Raw genomic sequence first — 17,444 nt, 5'->3', positions numbered from 1 at the left:
GTCCCCAGGAATGGGGAGGAGAGAAGGATGGAACCCCCTCCCCATTCCCAGGCCAACTTGCCTCCTGCTAGCCGGCCGGGCGCCTTACCGAGTCAGACCACTGGGAGGCTGGGGGAGCCGGGTTGGGCGAGGAGGCGAGCGAGATAGGGGAGCTCTTATTTTGACAGGGGCCTCTCCGGGCTCTGGTATGAAGGCAGAAGGAGGCAGCCAGAGAGCCCCGATGCTTATTCAGGCTGGGGAGAGGAGCCGAGTGGAGGGGCGAGCGAGGCTCCGGCAGCGCAGGGGAACCCGGGGAGGCGGCAGCGCGCGGCGGAGCCAGTGGCCGGACATGCCCCGGATCCGGGGCCGCTGCACCACTGCCGCCGCCCGGAGCCAGCCGGCCGGACGCCCGCACGCCTGGGTCCCCAGGCACCGCGCCGCTCGGGGGCTGCGACCCGGACCCTCGGCGCCCTACCAACAATAAGCGCCCAGACAGCCCCCTCCCCGCCCTGCGCCCGCCGTCCCCGCGGGCCTCGGGGAAAGTGAAAGGAGGAGGCGAAGGAAGGAAGGAAGGAAGGAAGGGAGGAGGAGCAGGCGCCGGAGCCGTGAGGTTCGGGGCCGAGACCCCAGCCCCGAGCCCCGGCCGGCGGGTGTGCGCGCTCTCCCGCCGCTGCCCGGCGCCCACGACCATGCTCCGCGGTTGGGAGGCAGGAACCCAGGCGCCCAGCGACCCCCGGATACCCTCTACCGGGCCGGGCGGGTATTGAGATCGAGGCGTCCAGGATCAAAAGATCACCGCCTGCCCGTCCCCCTCCGTACCTCCAACTGGCGAGCAGGAGGACCCCAATCCACGTACCGACCCTGACCTGGTCATGGCGTCCAGCTCCGGCCTGGCGTGAGGACCCACGACCCGCGCGAGGTGAGGGGTGGGCTGGGGCTGAGGGCGAAAGTCGTGCCGAGCCAGCAGAGGCGGGAGGAGGGAGATCCAGTTTGAATTGGGGAGGGGAAGCACAGTCTGATTGTCGTTGCCCTCTGGCACGCACCCCCTGACTGTTTAAGGGGTGGGGGACACCCCCAGGGTTAGCGGAGGCTACTCTTGGGCTCCCAGTCAGGTTGGCAGCCCCGGAGCACAGGGGGGAGGGCTGAGGGGCAGCCAGGGGACCCTGCCACCCCAGCGCCGAGAACAAGGCCGGCCTTGGGCCAGCTGGAGCGGCAACCCTGCCCTGGGGGCTTCTGGGAGATGTAGTCCCCCTCCCAGGCTAACCAGCCCCTTGGGTCCCAGCACCCCCGCATTTGTTCTTGGGCTGTAGGGAGCCTCCAGAAGGAAGTACATTGACTGGGACTGGAGATTACTGGGGGTCACCCTCTGTCCCCAAGCACTGCCTAGGAGAATAAGGGGCCGTGACTGGAGGAATCTCCCCTGCCAAGGATTCTTAGTGGTTTGGGTTTGGCTGGGGCGGGATGGGGTAGTCACACAGTTCCTTGGAGGTGTCCCTGCACTGCTAAGGGGAGGCACCCTCTGCCTTGGTCTGGAGGAGCCCTTGGGGAAGGACTATGGGGAAGAGGAGCGAAGCTTAGGGCTTCTTGCTTGGCTGGCGTGTGTCCTGTCCCAGGGCTGCTGGGGTTTGGTTTCAGGAGAGGATAAGGGGTACTTCTCCCTTTTCCCTCTCAGGGAGCTGAGTAGGAGAGTGTCCCTGACAGTCTGGGAGGCTGGAGGGTGTCTCTCTGGAGCAGTGAAGCCAGGATCAGCTTCTGTCTGTCCAGCTTCCTTCCTTCCGGGTTTCTCTGACACCCCCCTCCCTCCTCCCTCGGTCTGTCTGCTGCTTGGGGTGTGTTTCTGTGTCTCGGGGGGCCTCTGCTGCAGGAGGAAAAGTGTGGCGCTGGGAGAGGTGAGCTGGGCATGTGGCTGAGCCCTGGGAAAGGGGCTTGGAGGCCCCCTTGATCTTTGGCCTCGGTTTCCTGTTTTACCTAGGAAAGCTGTCTTCCCCGCTGTATCTGCTGTAACCCTGCTGATGCCCCCGGGCAGCTCTCTGAGTGAGACCTGCAGGGCGGGAGGGCTTCCACTCCTCTTTTACTCCCCCTCCTCAGCCTCACCAGGGAGTAGCCACTTCTGGGCTGGGGCTGCCTGGCTCCTCTGCAGGTTTGGCTGCTTGGGTCAGGACCACGATCTCATGACCCCAGGGGAAGAGCATGTTCAGGCCCTGTCCTTCTGGTGTCAGCTCTGAGGTGCCTGCTGATAGAAGCCTCAGGTCAAGGCTGAAAAGAGGTGAGGAAGGTAAGGGGCAGAGGGAGTCTGGTGCCAGGAAGAAAGGCACTGCCTCCACCAGGCTCCTTGGCTTTAGAGAATCTGGCCTGGAGTTTACTGCTTACCTGTGTTGCTCCTGACTTGGGGTGGGGTGGCATTGATGTTAGAAAGGGTACCCATGAGGGGTAGAATACCTAAAATCTTGGATCCAAAGTAACTCTTGTGCTTGGGGTGGCAGGGGCCCCATGGCTGGAGATGGGTCCTGGAGGTCCATATGGGGACTCAAAATGAGTTTCTAATTACTGGGGTGAGAGTTAAGGTGGGAAGAGATTACAGAGTCTTGGAGAAGGATTGGTGTCTACAGAAATCTGGGAAGAGTACGCAGTGGTAAAGTGGGACCTAGAGAGCTTGCTTGTGGAATCCGTAGTGGGCAGCCATGACTCTGTGTGGGTAGTTCCTGCCTCCTAACTTCGGGTACCTGAGTTAAACAGGAGCCCTAGGCTGGAGACTCAGTGTCCGTGAGCAGGCAGAGCAGTAGCCTTCTGGGCAGAGGCCTAGTGGGTGGCAGTGTTGATTCAGCAAGAGCTGGAATGCCCGGCACCTGCTTTAGATTAAAAGATGTCTGCAAAGTGGGGGTGGCTGGGATGGAGCTCCTTGGGGCCTAAGAATGGTATGGAAGGAAAGGACCAGGGTTACAGGCAGCAGCTCTGGCAGGAGTGGAGGGAGCCAGCAGTCACCCAGCTCTGCAGCTCCTCCTCCAGGGACGCTAAGACAGGAGCTGGGGGCACCATCACACTGCCTCTGGTGCCACAGGCTGAAGTTCTGTCCCAGTGCCCCCGCAAGTGGGGGCAGTTGTGGGGAGCCAGGGTGTCTGAATGTCCAGTCTTCCCAGGACCAGAGGCCTACAAAGAGGTGCAGGCCCTTTGGGGTTCTTGTTGCCCTGATGTCATGTTTACTCTTCCTGAAGCTCCTTGGTTGCTGGTAACGAGGCACCCTAAGAGCCTGGGCACCGAGGGGTGACAGGGAAATGGCATCCCTTCCTGTGCCAGGAGCCCTGGGCACTGACCTGGTCCTGACTGGGGGGAGGGGGCAGAAGGGGTGGCACCGTGGGAAAGTGGGCTTCTGTGGGAGCCAAGTGGGTACAGGCTGGGTGCCGCGGGCAGGGATCCTCTGCCAGGCCCGCTCTCCCTGGGGTGGGGCTGGCTGTTCCAGGGACTGGCTCAACCTGTTGAGCGCCTGGCTGCTCTAGCTTGGCATCTGTGCCCCTGCCTGCCAGCCCTGGCAGCTGCCCCCCAGAGGCCCCCTGTGGGGGCTGTGCCCAGGGGTCTGGGGAAAGGGGTTCTGACTGGCCAGGGGCCAGGCTGGGGGGGCACCCTGTGTGTGCTCAGTTTCCCTAAGTCTTGTCTTCTAACTACTGAGCCTGCGTGGGAGCCTGCTGGAGGGCCAAGCAGCCAGAGGCCAGTAGCCGAGGGGCTGGGTGACGGAGGCCACCGCTAGAACTCCTTGTGTGCTGCATGTCCCTAGGACGGGTGGCCCTGAAGGCAGCCTGGAATTTCCTCTCCCTGGTGCCAGGGCCAGGCCTCCAGAGCCCCACCCCCAGCCCAGCCTGACCTCCCCTCCCTGGGAGAGAGCTGTCCACTTTCCCTGGAGGTTGAGGGAGGGGCAGTAAGGGCATTCAGCTGCCCTGGGGGGACAGGGGGGACTTCCTGGGTGTAGGGGTGTGTCGCGCTGCCTCGGTCTCCCCAGAAGCCCTCGCTCCTGTGGGGAGGAGGGAAGCCCAGGGTTCCCAGAGAGATGCCCCTCTCTCTGCCCCACTCCCTGAGTGTAGGCAGTCTTGGGCCCCGTGGAAGGAAGATCCCTGAGCCCTGCAGGCCCTTGCTGTCTCCCCCCTCCCCCCAGCCCCTGGGCTTTAAGCCCATCCCGGGGCCCTGCTAGCCAGTGGGGAGGCGGAGCCAGGGTGCCCCTCTGTCGGGGAGAAGGCGATCACCATGAGCCGCGAATGGGGTAAAGGGGTCCAAGAAGGCTGCCCCTTCCTGTCAGTCCTGATGGGAAGGGCGGCCCCCGCTGCCTTCCTACTTCTCCAGCTAGCCTCCTTTCCAGCCTGGGCCTTCCTGCCCCTGCTGACGCTGGTGTCTCCTCGGGTCCCCTTCCCCAGGGGCTGGGACTCTCTCAGTCCAGCCTCCTCTTCCAGGGGGCTGCTGGCCCTGCTCTGGCCTGCCCTCCCCTCCCCCTCACTCTCCACCCCTTCCCCAGCCTCAACCAGGAACGGCCCTGAATCCAGCATTTCCAGCATTTCGAAACCAGGATTGTTTTGAAATCCCTGTGTACCTCTCCACCCCCTGGCTCCCCCCCTTCCCCACTGGCCCAGAACTTAGTCCTCTAATCTGACTTCACGCTGTGCATTGCTGGGGGTGTGTGTGAGTTTGTGTGCTAGCACATGGCCACGTGCGTACTACTGATGTGTGTGTGTGTGTCCCAGGGTGTGTGTATCTTCTGTTGTTAGCAGTTCTGTGCAACTGGCCCATGTCACTGGTGTTTCATGAGTCTTCTGTGAGTATGGGAGCTTCTGTGGGGCTCAAGGAGCCGTTTTTGGGGAGTTGGGGGTATTTGTAGGAGGGATCTTGGATGTGTGTCTTTGGGAATTGTGTCTGTTTATCTCAGTTGCACGTGTGCCCAGGTTCTTTGAGGGGCATATGTGCATATATGTGCACATGCCTGCTGTCTGCTTCTGTTCCTGCCTCTCTCCTACTCCCTTGGAACTTGTCTGAAGGGTGTCGTCCCCTGGTCTCCCTGCAGCTCCCTAGGGCATGAAGTCCTCTGTCCTTTGATAGGGAGGTTTCCTGTAACGGGGCCAAGGCTTCTGGTAGTTCTGGAGTCCTTGGAGAGAAAGCGGTGGAGTGGGGAGATTTGGGCATAGACTGTCCCCAGGGCTGGCTCTCTCCCCTGTCCCTTCAGTTCCCCAGCAGCTGGAGGGATCCCAGCACCACCTGTCTACCCCTTCTTGTCCTCTTAGTTCAGTGGTGGCTGCCACAGGGAGGCCCAATGCTCTAAAGGAAAGGGCTGGGGAAAAGGAGGTAACCCTCCGTCCCTGAGGTCACTTGCTTCATTGGGGACAAGGAACAATGTCAGACCTGGGAGCTTGCTAATTTAAGGCTCAGAAAAGTTGCCTTCTCTAGCCAGGGGGAGACAGCAAAACAAGACGACACTCATTTTTCCAGCCTGAGCAGAAGACAGAGGGGCCTGGAATCCTAAGGGGTGATGTGCCACCCCAGAAATATGAGGCGTTTCGGGTGGGGCCAGCTGCCATTGTAGCCTTGATCCTGGCAAGTCTTTCTTGATGTCTGAGCTCATTCCTGTCACCTGCAGTTAGTTTTCCGCAGGAGGGAAGGTTGTCGGGGGCTTTTTCTTTTTTTTTCTGAAACAAGGGTGGTGATCAAGTTCTGTCAGGCACTGGAAGCCCTGATACCTGACTGACTGTCTCAGTTGCTCATCCTGGGCTCGCAGGCTGCGGCTGAGGGCTTTCCTCTAGAGAAGCGCTTGTGGCAAATGAGTGCGGAAGAAGAGGGCTGGAGTGTTAGGGGCCGTGGGTAGGAGTCAGGGGCCTGTGGCGACAGCAGCACGAGGTAGGCGAAAGGATAAGCTGTCCCTTTTTACTCCCTGCCCATGGCCTCTGGCCCCAGGACGCAGTGGGAGGAAGGGAGGGGTGGAGGCAGGTCCCTACAGCGCTTAGTGACCCGGCTGGGGCAGGGCCTGGGCAAGGAATTTTCAGTTTGTTTCTCAATCTCTGTCTCTGAGACACGCACACACACGTCACTGCAGACACCTCCAGGAGATGAGGCCGGAAACGTCCCCCAGGTGGCAGCAGGGCAGGGCAGTCGTAGATGGGGCTCTGTGGAGCCAGCCTCATTCTGGCAGAGGTCCTGAAGTTGTCCCCTAGAACTAGAAACTGAGTCCAACACGAGGTGCCCTCCCCAGCTCCTGCATCCCGGACCTGGGTGCCACACAGGCCGGAGAGGGTTAAGTCTGGTTGGCGGGGACACCCCCGCCCCCTCCCCAAGTGCAGTGAGAGAGAGGGAGGGGTGGCTAGCAGCTTGCTCTAGTTGGCGTCTCTCCCAGAATTCTTCGGAAGAGAACTCCCCTTTGACCCCCAGTACAAACTGAGCCCAGCCACCCGCCTGCCTGTGGGAGCTTCACAGAGCCCCTCCTACCGAACCGCAAAGCTGATTCTCTCACCCCAGGCCCATCCAAGCAGGCCAGGTCTCCAGGATTTCAAGTCTGCAGGGGACAAGGGATATAGCCAAGGAGACCACACAGGGACACGGGACCCACACCATTCTTTTACCTGACATAAGATATCCCTGGGGTGGCTGGCACTGGGAGCTAGGGTCCTCAGGCCCCCCCCCCCGTTCCATCCCTCCCCCCAGGTCCTCAGGCCGGGTCGTGGGGTCACCCTCTCTCCCTGTGGGGCCCAGCTTTGAAGGAACTCCAAGGCATCTTCCAGTGCCTTCTCTCCCGTGTCCAGGATAGGGAGGGGGAGTGCGGTGCAGCAGCTGGGTCAGGCCTGGCTCCCCGCCAATCCACAGAAGTCCTGGAGTTGGGGGGGTGGTGTCCCAGTAGCTCAGAGACTTCCTGGAGCTGCAGGCTGCGTGTCTATGTGTGCATGTTTATGCGGTGTGCATGTGGGGGCGGGGCTGGGGTCATGGGAGGAGCAGGGGCCCCGACTGCTGGCCTGGGGCCTCTAGCTCTGACCCTCTCTCCACAGGGAACCCCCATCCCAGACCACACCCTTGAGCCTGAGCCCGACACGCCATTCCTGAGGTGAGAGGTCTCTGTGCTTCTGCGCGTCCCGGCTGATCTCTGTGTGCCATAGCCTCCCGCTTGGCTTTTTGTCTTGGGCGCCCTCCTCTTGGCTTTCTGCCCCCACTTCTCCTTTCATTTCCCCCCTCCCAGAGGAGGAGGGTAACAGTCTTACAACCTGGAACCTGGCAGGGAGGTGGGGGGGTTGGAACGGGACTGGGGCAGGAAGAGTTAAAGCGCCACTTCAGTGAAAGTCCCAGCCCTCTTAGCTGGATCCCTTCCCCCCGGTGGGGGGCGGGGATCTCCTGCCCTCTGGCCCCAGGAGGGCAAGGTACGATTTCCTGGTCATCCCAAGTACCAGCTCCCGGCTCGCTGCCTCTGCTGGCTTTGGCCTCAGCTGGCCAAGTCAAAGTCAGGGTGGCTACCAGCCACTGTACTGTGGCTCCTGCCCTGACCCGGACACCCCGGACGGACACACACACACACACACACACACACACACACTCTCTCTCTCTCTCTCTCTCTCTCTCTCTCTCTCTCTCTCAGGCTCTCTCCCTACTGCCATCCCCTCCCCCGTGTCCCTCCCCTGTCCTTACTTAGCAACAACTCCCTGAATTCATAACAAACATGCCTGTAGGCTCCTGGTCTGACCAGGGAAATCTGGAGAAAGCTGTGGACCCGGAGGAGGCAAGTCTCCTAGACTGTCCTCAGAGGGGGGGCTCTTCCCATCTGTCCACCCTCTCTACGGGAGGCCACTACCCTGCAGAGACCCTAGGAAGTGGTCCTGTTTCCAATGCAGTGAATAAAGTGGGGAGCAGTGACAGGTGTGGCTGAGCAGGTGGGGACACCACCCCTCACTAGTGAGTCCCACTTGACCTCTGACCCCATTTGGGGAGTGAGATGGGTTGCAGACTCCCCTCCAGTCTTTGGGTCACTTTCAACTGGGCCCTGTGCTGTTTTGGCACCTAGCCTTGCCCCCTCCCCTGACTCTTAGGGGCCAGGATAGATGAGGATGTAACAGACTGGGGGTGGCCAGGGCTGGGGGCAGCCCAAGAACTTTGCTCTCAGAGCACCTGCCAGGCCAGGCACCTGTTGGGGGGTGGGGAGTGGGGCCCTCTCTTTGATCTCTTCGCTGTGCTGGAACAGCGGCCTCTAGCTAGGGCCTGGTGCACGTCAGGAGGGAGTGTGTGTGGAATTGAGCATGAGGCTCCCACTCTGGTCCAAGCACAGAGGGCTGGCACCAGGGCACATCTGGGTATATTGTGAGGTGGCTGAGAACCCAGCTGCTGATTGCTTTCAAATCCTGACTCTTCTGGTTCTGGGCCGTGTGCCTTAGGCAAGTTACTTAACTTCCATGTGCCTCGGTTTTCTCAGCTGTAGAGTGGGGATAATAAAAGTACTTTCTAGTAGAGGTGTTCTGAGGATTAAGTTAGACTGCATGGGAAGCCTTCTGGCGAGCCCGAGGTCGCAGCATGCTCAAGCCTGTTAGAGAGCTTCCTCGCTGACGCTAGCCTAGCCCTTCACAGGGGCCCTTGACCCTCCCAAGGGCTGTAGTGGGGCGGGACAGATGGGGGTGGTAGGAGCAGGTGGGGAGGGGCAGAGACAATCTTTTCACCACTTCAGGCTTTTAGATTCTAATACCCTTTGTTCCCACCCTCTAGTTGCCTCAGTTTCCCCACTATTGGTGCTGGCTGACATCTTGATTGCAAGTTTGCCAAATAGCCGTGGGCCTGGAAAGGGGCCTAGGGGACTTAGGACATGTCCCCCTCTCCATCTCCCAGCACATCCCAGGGCCGAGCCCTCCCTCCCCAGGCTCTTAGCTCCATCAGCTTCAGCACCCTCCCAGCCGCCCCATCTCCTGCTGCTGTTCCTTCACCAGGCTCAACAAGGCATTCTGTCCTTGAATGGCTTACATAGCCACCAACTCTCCTTCCTGGCCTAAGGGGTCAGGGAGCTTCCTAGGGGAGAGAAGTGACAGTGGGGGGCTGTGCCATGGATGGTAGCTACTAGGCCTGCCTCAAGCCCAGGGCCCCCTGGATTCCATGTACCCTGACTGGGCATTTGCCTTGAGTGTGGCAGTACAGTACCCAGGCCTATGATATGTATAGAACCCCAGATGGGCATGCCTGGCGCCTGCTGCACATAGATGGGCAGGAAGGAGGCATCCTGAAGTTCAGAGGAGGGGTGGGTCCTATCAGCATCCATGGCATGCCGAGGATACCCCAGAATCCTTTCCTGGGCTGCATGGGTGGGTGTGGGCAGTGCAGGAAAAAGTTCTGTTCAGCCCTGTGTGCCCAGGGGCCCAGGGGAATGCCGAGAGCGCCTGGGTGGGCAGGGATCCTGAAGGCCCTGGGATGGCGGTGGGATGGTGGAGGGGCTGAGGCCAGGGAACTTCTGGGTGATGGGCCCAGACGTGGGCAGCAGGGATGGCAGCCCACAATGAGGGCAGCTGTGCAGACAGGTGGATTGGATCTCCTGGGGAGTGAGTGTACAAATTTTGGGAGAAAGGGGAATAAGATGTAACAAAAGTACCTGGGGTGCCAGCACTCCTGGGTCTGGGCCCAGCCGGCTTGGCTAGCAGGTAGCTTCTCTGGCCTTGGTACCAAGAGGGATGAGCTGGAGCCCCTCGCTCTACTCACCACGTGGGACAAGACGGGACACCTCCCCTCCACAGGCCTGGGGGTGAGGGCTCGGCGGAGGCCTGGGCCATGCCTCGCGGTGGGGCTGGTCACACTGCCTGTGCCCGGCCCCCGGGGCCTGTGCCTTGGGCAGGCTGGGGCTATTTTTGGGATCAGGCTGGGGCTCTGGGGCTGGTTTCAGATGTTCCAGTGTGAACAGGAGAAAATGGGAACAGATGGCTGGAGGGTTCCAGTCAGCGGGTCCTGCTGGGAGCAGGTTATTTTTAGGGCCCTGTTAACCCTTCTGGGGCTCATGGAGCCACCCTGAGAGGGACTGCCCTTTCTGGCTGCAGGAGAACAGGTCTTCTCCCTGGACCCCTACTTTGAAGAACTGCGTGTCTCAGTCGCCCTTCTTTCCCTGTCAGTCAGATCGTCTACTCTTTAAAGAGGTCCGCGGCAAGAAAGCAGGCGCCAGCTTCCTCCGGCCCAAATCCGCAGGGAAGTTGCGAAGGGGTCAGGCAGGGCGAAGGGCGAAGGGCGAGAGCTGGGAGGATGCCGGCCACTGCAAAGGGAAATCCCCTCTCACCTCCCTTCTGGGGTTCTGAGACACAGACCTGAGGCTAAGAGGACAGGCACCTGCTCCCAGGTTCACCCTCTGGGTCCGAGGGTGGGTCTGTCCGCCCAGGGATGCCTGGCCTCTGCAAGGAGGGCACAGGAAGAGCCACATCTGTACTTGGTACAAATGATATCATGCCCACAGGCCCTGTTCCCTTGGATGCCCCAAGGGCAAATATTTGGACAATGCCAACTTTACCAAATGCCCATGTGTTTGGATGGCATGAGGGAGTAAAGAAGGGGCTGTCATGGCCAGAGATGGTTTGTTGAGGGCTGAGGATGTCATAGGTATTCTGTTAAATAGTTTCACTGGTAGTACATCACCCCTTAAGTTTATCCTCTCTTTGCAGATAAGGCAACAGGCTCAGAGGGTTAAGGTCCAATAGCTAAAAGGGGAGAGATGTGATTGGCACCCCATCTGTCTGACAGCACAGCCCAGTGTCACTGCTTGCCAGTGTCCCAGCCCCCGAGGGAGAAACTGGAGGGGGACGGGTGGGGGCGGGTGCACCGGACCTCCGCAAGGAGCAGGTCTGTGGACCGAGTGTGGAAAAGGAGGCCTGGGGTCAGGGGATCCTGCCCATTGCCACTCTCACAATCCCCTAAGCCCTTCTTGCCTGAGGGTGCCAGGACTGACACCAGAAACCCCATTTGGCCTTCCTGTCTTCCCTGCAGGAGGATCACAGGCATACATCCTGTCTCGGCAGCCCCCACCCCCACCCCGTCCTGGCCCACAGGCCCCTGCTTCCTGTAGGGTCATGGCAGGCTGGATGTCAACGTGGGCAGAGCTCGAGGGCCCTCCAGATGCTGCTGGTGCCCGGGGTTTGGGCCAGGCAGGCGAGGTGAGGGGGCTGGGAGGATGTCTCTGCTGCTGGCAGTACCTGGGGGAGAGAGCAGGGCGGTGGGCAGCCCTGGGTGAGGCCCCGCCCCGTGGTGTGCTGCCTGGCTATGCCAGCAGTCGGCTGTACTCCACTCCTCCCACAAAGGCCCCATTGTTCCCTGCCGCCAGGCAGTTTGGAGGAGGTTCCTAGGCCACCCCCCTACTCCCTACCAAATGGGGGCCAAATTAACCCCTTGGATGGCAGAGGCCAGGTGAGGGCCCACAGGGAGCTCCCCAGCCCATTCCTCCTTTCTGGGAATCCAGGCTTGGAAAGTCACCTTCTAACCACGTGTATGCAGCAACAGGGCACCTCCGGAGACCGGGTCTCCCACTGGGTAGGGAGTAGCACCTAGACCCTTTCCCACCCCCACCACAGTGCAGGTGCCAGGGGGCAGGAAGTGCCAGTGGGGTGGCAGGCAGTGACCAGATATATTTGGGCCGGTGGGGCTAATTCCAGCCACCACCGCCTGGCCTACTGGCTCCTGAGCTCCTTTCCTTCCTGTGAAACCAGAGCTGGGTTGGGCCTAGCTCAGGATTTCGGTGGATTTAAAGAGGCAGCAACATCTCTGCCAGCCTGGTTTCCTCCCCCTCCCCAGGTGGGGTCTGGGCCACAAGGATGGGGCAGCTTCTTGCTCCTCCCTTGCCCTGGGTTAAGGCCTGGCCCTTGCCCCTGCTGGGGTGCCAGGCTGTTGGCACTCCTCTCTCCCTGAGCTTTGGGCGGGTGGGGTGGGCGGGGGTGGGCTGTGGTTTCCTGTGTTGGCTGTTTGTGCCTGGCCCAGAGTGCCCGCCGCCTGCCTGGGCTTCCTGCCCTGTCTTGTTTCCTTGTGCCCCCCACCCCCTCCCCCTGTGGGAGGGAGTAGCCAGGGATTGGGCAGCAACCTTTAGGGGCACCCCACTGCTAGGGCATGACTGCTTTCCTAGTCCTGGCCACACTGGCATTGGCTGAGGAAGCCAAGTGAGGTGACCTCAAGATTGTCCAGGAAATGCCACTTGTCTTACAGCCTCCAGAAGGGAGAGTGGGCACCAGGTTGGGCAGAATTCCCCCGCAAGAAGGATCCTTCCTGTTCAAAGTCCCAGACTAGAAAGGTCCAAGACCAGGAGTTTCCTTGTCCCTGTGGGGTTGGGGCTGCCTGACCTTATTCCCTGGGGCTGCAGGTGGGGTGGGGTGTTTTGTCAGCCAGATAAAAATGGCTGATTTGCATGGTCTCTTTGGCAGGGGGCTGGGGGCGGAGTGGGAAGAGCTGCTAGGAACCAGGGCAAGCGCCCCCATCCCCCCAGCCTGGAAGTCTGTACCCAGAGGGTCCCAGAGCAATACCTGGATTCTTCAGCAGATTTCCTGCTGCGCTATGAATCCTGGACCTCCCCACTGGCTGAGTCACCACCTCAGGAAGAGGAAGTGACCTGGGGGGTAGGGGAGAGCTCCTAGGGACGAAGGAGCCCTGACACCCAGGAAAAAGGAGCCTCAGGACCTTGTTGTCTTGGAGGCTATATCTCCCTGAGCCAGAGGTCAGCCATCCTCTTCATTGCTTCCAGGGCCCTGTCCTTTCAGCCATCCCAGAGGGTCCTAGCAGCCCACTTCCTCTCTAGAGATGTCTGCCCACTGCACATGGAAGCATTAACCCTCCAAGCTGTTTTCTCGCCACCTCTTTTGGGTTGTTTGAACTAGGCAATGAGACTGATGGGCCAGCTGGTGAGCCAAGCAGAGGATCCCAGTGTGGGGGCAGCTGGAAACAGGCAGGTTGCCACTGGTGTGTGAATGTCCCTTGTACCTGTGGCAGTTCTGTGTTGAGCCAAGTATGTCACACCTGGGAGTCCTGGGCATCCATCAAAGCCTTCCTGGTCTCCTTTCCTAAGCCAAGCCAGGTTCAGGCCCACTGGCTCCCCCAGCCCCCTAAAGATCTCAGGCTATTTGTCTCAGGAGCCACCTGGGCTCTTTTCTCACGGATATGCCCCTGACCTTCCCCTCAGGTGACCTGCACGCTGTTTGTGAGCACGTCTGCACTCCCTACCCTACCCCGTAAAGAGGGAGCGACAGCAGCGTGTTCTCAGATCCCCATCCCTTTCCTGTCACCCATCTCAGAGCTCCTGGCCTGGGGCCAGAAGCCCCTTCACTCATTGTTCAAAAACTGCACCCAGCAGGAATTAGCCTCCTGCCTCCCACCCCCAGGCTTCCAGGTCTCTACGGGGACTGGAAGTGTAATAGGAGGGGTTTCTGGAAGCTGGGCAGACTCCTGTGGGGTAAAGGGGGGAGGTGTGAGATGGGAAAGTCCTGACTCATCTGTGCTTGACTCAGCTCGCCCTCCGGCTGGGGGAGAGTGAGGGGGTGGAGTCCTCGCGGGGAGGAGCCTCGGCCTGACTGGGAACACCGAAGAGGACTCATTTTCTAACAGCCCCTTTCCAAATTATTACAGGTCCCCGTGTTTGAAGCTGTAGGGAGTGGGTGGCCTCTGCCCTGCTCCGCCACCCCCACCCCTTGGGGGCTGGACCCAATGGGCATGTGGGAGGCCCACCCACCTGCTGAGAACTTCGGGGGTGGGGGGCCACTGCAGCACAGGGAAACACCGTGGGGGTGAGGCCTCGGTTCTGCCCTCTGCTCACGCGACCCAGGGCATGTCACTTCCTTTTCCCAGACCTCAGTTTACTTATTATGCAATGGGAATAATAATACCGTTCCTGTAGGTGGTATGTAGTTTAAGGACCAGCGCGGTGGTGAAGGTGAGAGCCTGACCCGTGTCAGCCGCGGGCCTGTCCCCAAGCCCAGGTGCTGCCCGGTCTGTAACGGGTTGTGATGAAGGAGATGCAGGCTGGCAGCCGACCGCTTCCCAGTCTGGCCCTGGACTTTGGAACCTTCCCCTTAAGAGCCTCCCTCCCCAGAGACGGAGCTGGAGCAGAGAAGGCCAATGTGCCCGGAGTGAAATTAGGGTTCGCCTCCCACAGGGTCGGGGCTGCCTCCGCTCCCAGTCCCAGCACAGCCTCCAGCAGCCCTGCGGGGGGGCCCCGGGAGTGTGCCCCAGCGTCTGGCTGGGCTGTCATCAGGACAAAGCGCCCTGGCCCAGGAATCCTCCCCTCCCCCAGGCCGGCCCCGGGTGCGGGGAGGTGGGGCAGGGCAGGGGGCGGTTGGCCGAGGCTTCTGTGTTTGTGTAAGTCCGCTTGTTGGTGTATCTATGGCCTTGTGTGTGTGTGTTTCTTTGTTGACTACCAGGCTGAACTTTCTACGGCTCCCCTGTGGCCGGGCCTCAGTCTTTTCATCTGTTCAATGAGCTGGCGCGCCCCCCTCTGCCCTCCGGCAGCCGCGGTGCCGGTTTCTGTGGCTCCCGCCTGGGCCAGCGCCTCCCTCGGCCTCCAGCACAGCTCCGCGGGGCCGGCGTGAGCGCGCCTTAGTTTCCTGGGCTCCGTGCGTGTCTTTGTCTCCCCGTCCACGTGTGAGCTGTGAGTGTGTGTGAAGCAGAGCTCGGGTGCTTATGGGTCTTCCAGCTCCTGCCCGGCGGCGCCCGGCGCCAGCCCAACCTCGGCCCCGCGCGGCGCGCGCCCAGCCCCTCGTGCACTTGGCCGAGCGTCCGGCGGCGCGGCGCGTGCGGGGCCTGGAGAGGCACGCCGCAGCACCGTCGGCCCCCGCTCCCGCCCCCGCCTCGCTCGCTGGCTCGCTGGCTCGCTCTGCCTCTCCGCTCGGGCTCTGCCGAGGGGGGCGGGGTGGGGTGCAGGCGCGGGGGGAGGGGAGGCTCCTGCATTCTTGCGGTCGGGGAGGAATCTGAGCCAGCGTTACTGGTCTCCAGAAGAGCCCAGCTGCAGCCCCGGGGCCCCGCCAGGCCTCTCGCTGCCCGCCCGGGCCTGCTGGGATGGGCACGGGCTAGGCCTCGAGCTGTGGGCGGGGCATTGCCCCCCCCCCACCGGCCCCTCCGCGCCGGGCCGCCCTGGGGGCGGGGCACCAGGGGTTCCCCACCCTGGGTGAGGGGCGTGCCAGGGAGCGGGAATCCCCCAGGGGGCCAGAACAGACCTCTCGGCCGCCCCATGAGGGCATCTTTGCAACCCCTCCTGTTAGTGGATTGTGCCTCTGTAGCCCGGGGGCGGGGGAGGGGCTTGCTAGAGACTGCAAGCTCCCTGAGGGTAAGGGCGGGAGGGATGGGGATAGGACCGGCCTCTAAGATTGAAACCCCACCTAGTAGCCCTTCCTTTCCCTTCCCACCCTGCCCTCCCCAGTTCCCTAGTCCCAGGGCTGCTGGGTCTTCCCGTCTCCCCTCCCCTCCTCACACCCCTCCCCATGTCACAAGTTTTCTCTTTGGGGCTTGTTGCTGCAGTCCGTGCTCCAGTACCGAGTACCTGGCTGGGCCCCGGGCACGCACAGGGGCCGTAGCCCCACTGTGTGTGGGAGCCATGAGGATCCTGGCTAACAAGACAAGGTGTGTGGGTGTTGTGGAGGGCGGGATGTGTGTGCGTGGAGTGCGGGAAAGGGAAGGGCCTGGTGGCGATGGGCTGGGCTGTGCTGCCCTGGAGAACGAGCCCCTGGCACCTGGCTTCCAGGCCACCGGTGGGCTAAAGGGGGTCTGAATGGGAAGGCCTGCCATGGGGCAGCGTCCCTTAGTGCTCAGGGGATGGAGGGGGAATGGCCGGCAACCAGCCCTCGCCTCCAAAAGACGGTTTGAGCAGACCCCCACCCACCCCGCTGTCGGGTCCAGTGGCGCCCTCTGGCCTCAGCCTAGAGGAGGGTGGGAGCTGGAGGGCGGGGCGCTCCTGCCTCCCTCGCCTTCCCCAGGAGAAGCTGGCAGACAGGACCAGGCGGCAGCAGCAGGACGGCAGAGCTGAAATAAATCTGAGCTGGTGTGGAATGAGGGGGGATAAATATCCTCTCCCGTGATGTGATCTTTCCAGCGGCTATTAATAGGTCTCCGGGGAGGGGGAGGCGGTGGGGGGAGCGGGCTGGAGCTTAAAGGGCCCGCAGCCTCGGCTGCAGGAATCCTTGGCTTTGAGCTGCACTCCAGTCGGCTCTGCACGCCACACCCCGCCCCCTTCCTCTGCTCCCGCCTGCCCGCCAGGCCTGCCAGTGGACCCTCTTCAGGCTCTTCCCTGCTGCCCTTGGCAGCTGTCTGGACCAGTGGGTACCACTCTGTGGTGTGCTTTTTCCCGGTCTCACCCCCCCCACCCCCGGGAATGGGGCTGGGGCATGGGCAGTGACCTCAGGTCCTGTGCCCCTTCCCTGCTAGTGCTGGGACATGTGGAAGTTGAGGTTTAAGACCTTGGAAGGAGTCTGAAGACAGCAAACCCGAGAAGACAGGATGCTTAAGTGTTGGTCAGGTGCTAGTGGAGGGGGTTGCCGTGGAGGCCTGCGGTCTGATGGATACTGGGGCTGAGGGTGGATGGGTGGATTTTGCCAGCACGAGGCCCCGGTTTCCCTTTGAACTGGAGGGGCTGGGAGGTGGAGGGGCTTACCCCGTCTTCGCTCTCCAGAGTTGAGAAGGGCATCAGCCCTTGTCTGAGGAACCACGGAGGGAGGGAAGGAAGGAGGAAACAGCTGGTGGTCTTAAGATGCCACTCAGTCCCCGCCTCCCCCTACCATTAGGTGAGGCAGGATGGGCAGTTAAAATCCAGAGCTGCCAAGCCCCCGGCAAGATTAACTGTTCATGTCTCTCCCACCTTCTCCCAGGTTACCCCACCCCAGGAGGAGAGAAGCTCCAGGGAGCCCGCCGCTGTCCCCTCGCGGCCACTGCCCCCCAGCCCCAGCCAAGCCAATGCACCCAGAAAATAAGTTGACCAATCATGGCAAGACAGGGAATGGCGGGGCCCAGTCCCAGCACCAGAATGTGAACCAAGGACCCACCTGCAACCTGGGCTCGAAGGGCGTGGGGGCGGGGAACCATGGGGCCAAGGCCAACCAGATCTCGCCTAGCAACTCAAGTCTGAAGACCCCTCAGGCAGCAGTGCCCCCTTTCAGCTCGCTCAAGGGCAAAGTGAAGAGGGAGCGGAGCGTGTCTGTGGACTCCGGAGAGCAGCGAGAGGCGGGGACCCCGTCCCTGGATTCTGAGGCCAAAGGTACCCCGCTTTCTGACCCCCGAGACCGCAGCAGCTCCTGTGGGCCGAGGCCCATACTTGCTGTGTCCCTTCCCTAGTCGTCACCCCCTGCTCCTCTCCAGCATTAATGCAGGCACACGTTTCTCTTAGCCCGGTTATACCCACCAGCCTGGTCGTTCTCTCTGGATTGGGGTTGGCCGGGGTGGGGAGTTCTCACCCCCTCATCCCCAGGTGCCACCTAGGGAGGGGCCGCAGAGTGATGGGGCTTCCCGTCGGTCTCACTGCTCCTCTGCTTTCCCACTGGAGTGGG

General features: G+C 61.5%; 1 protein-coding gene across 13 annotated transcripts in view; it reads left to right on the top strand.

The window, feature by feature from the left end:
- Positions 1–190: 190 nt before the first annotated feature.
- BCL9L (BCL9 like) overlaps positions 191–17,444 on the top strand; it is a 27,555-nt gene continuing 10,301 nt past the window's right edge. The window contains exons 1-6 of one of the 13 annotated variants that reach the window (XM_036919968.2): positions 191–898; positions 2,068–2,245; positions 6,987–7,042; positions 10,927–11,093; positions 15,427–15,528; positions 16,770–17,155. In XM_036919968.2, the coding sequence (XP_036775863.2) occupies positions 11,056–11,093; positions 15,427–15,528; positions 16,770–17,155 (526 nt within the window). In that variant the 5' untranslated portion in view covers positions 191–898; positions 2,068–2,245; positions 6,987–7,042; positions 10,927–11,055. Of the gene's footprint in view, positions 899–2,067; positions 2,246–4,754; positions 4,775–6,986; positions 7,043–10,926; positions 11,094–15,426; positions 15,529–16,329; positions 16,421–16,769; positions 17,156–17,444 lie in introns of those variants that run through there. The other 12 variants (XM_036919970.2, XM_036919972.2, XM_036919971.2 and 9 more) reach the window with 12 other exon arrangements.

This window comes from Manis pentadactyla, chromosome 13 (assembly GCF_030020395.1).
Source record: "Manis pentadactyla isolate mManPen7 chromosome 13, mManPen7.hap1, whole genome shotgun sequence".
NCBI classification, from domain to species: domain Eukaryota; kingdom Metazoa; phylum Chordata; class Mammalia; order Pholidota; family Manidae; genus Manis; species Manis pentadactyla.
Note: the sequence above shows the minus strand (reverse complement) of the source record. Positions and strands in the feature narration are given on the sequence as shown.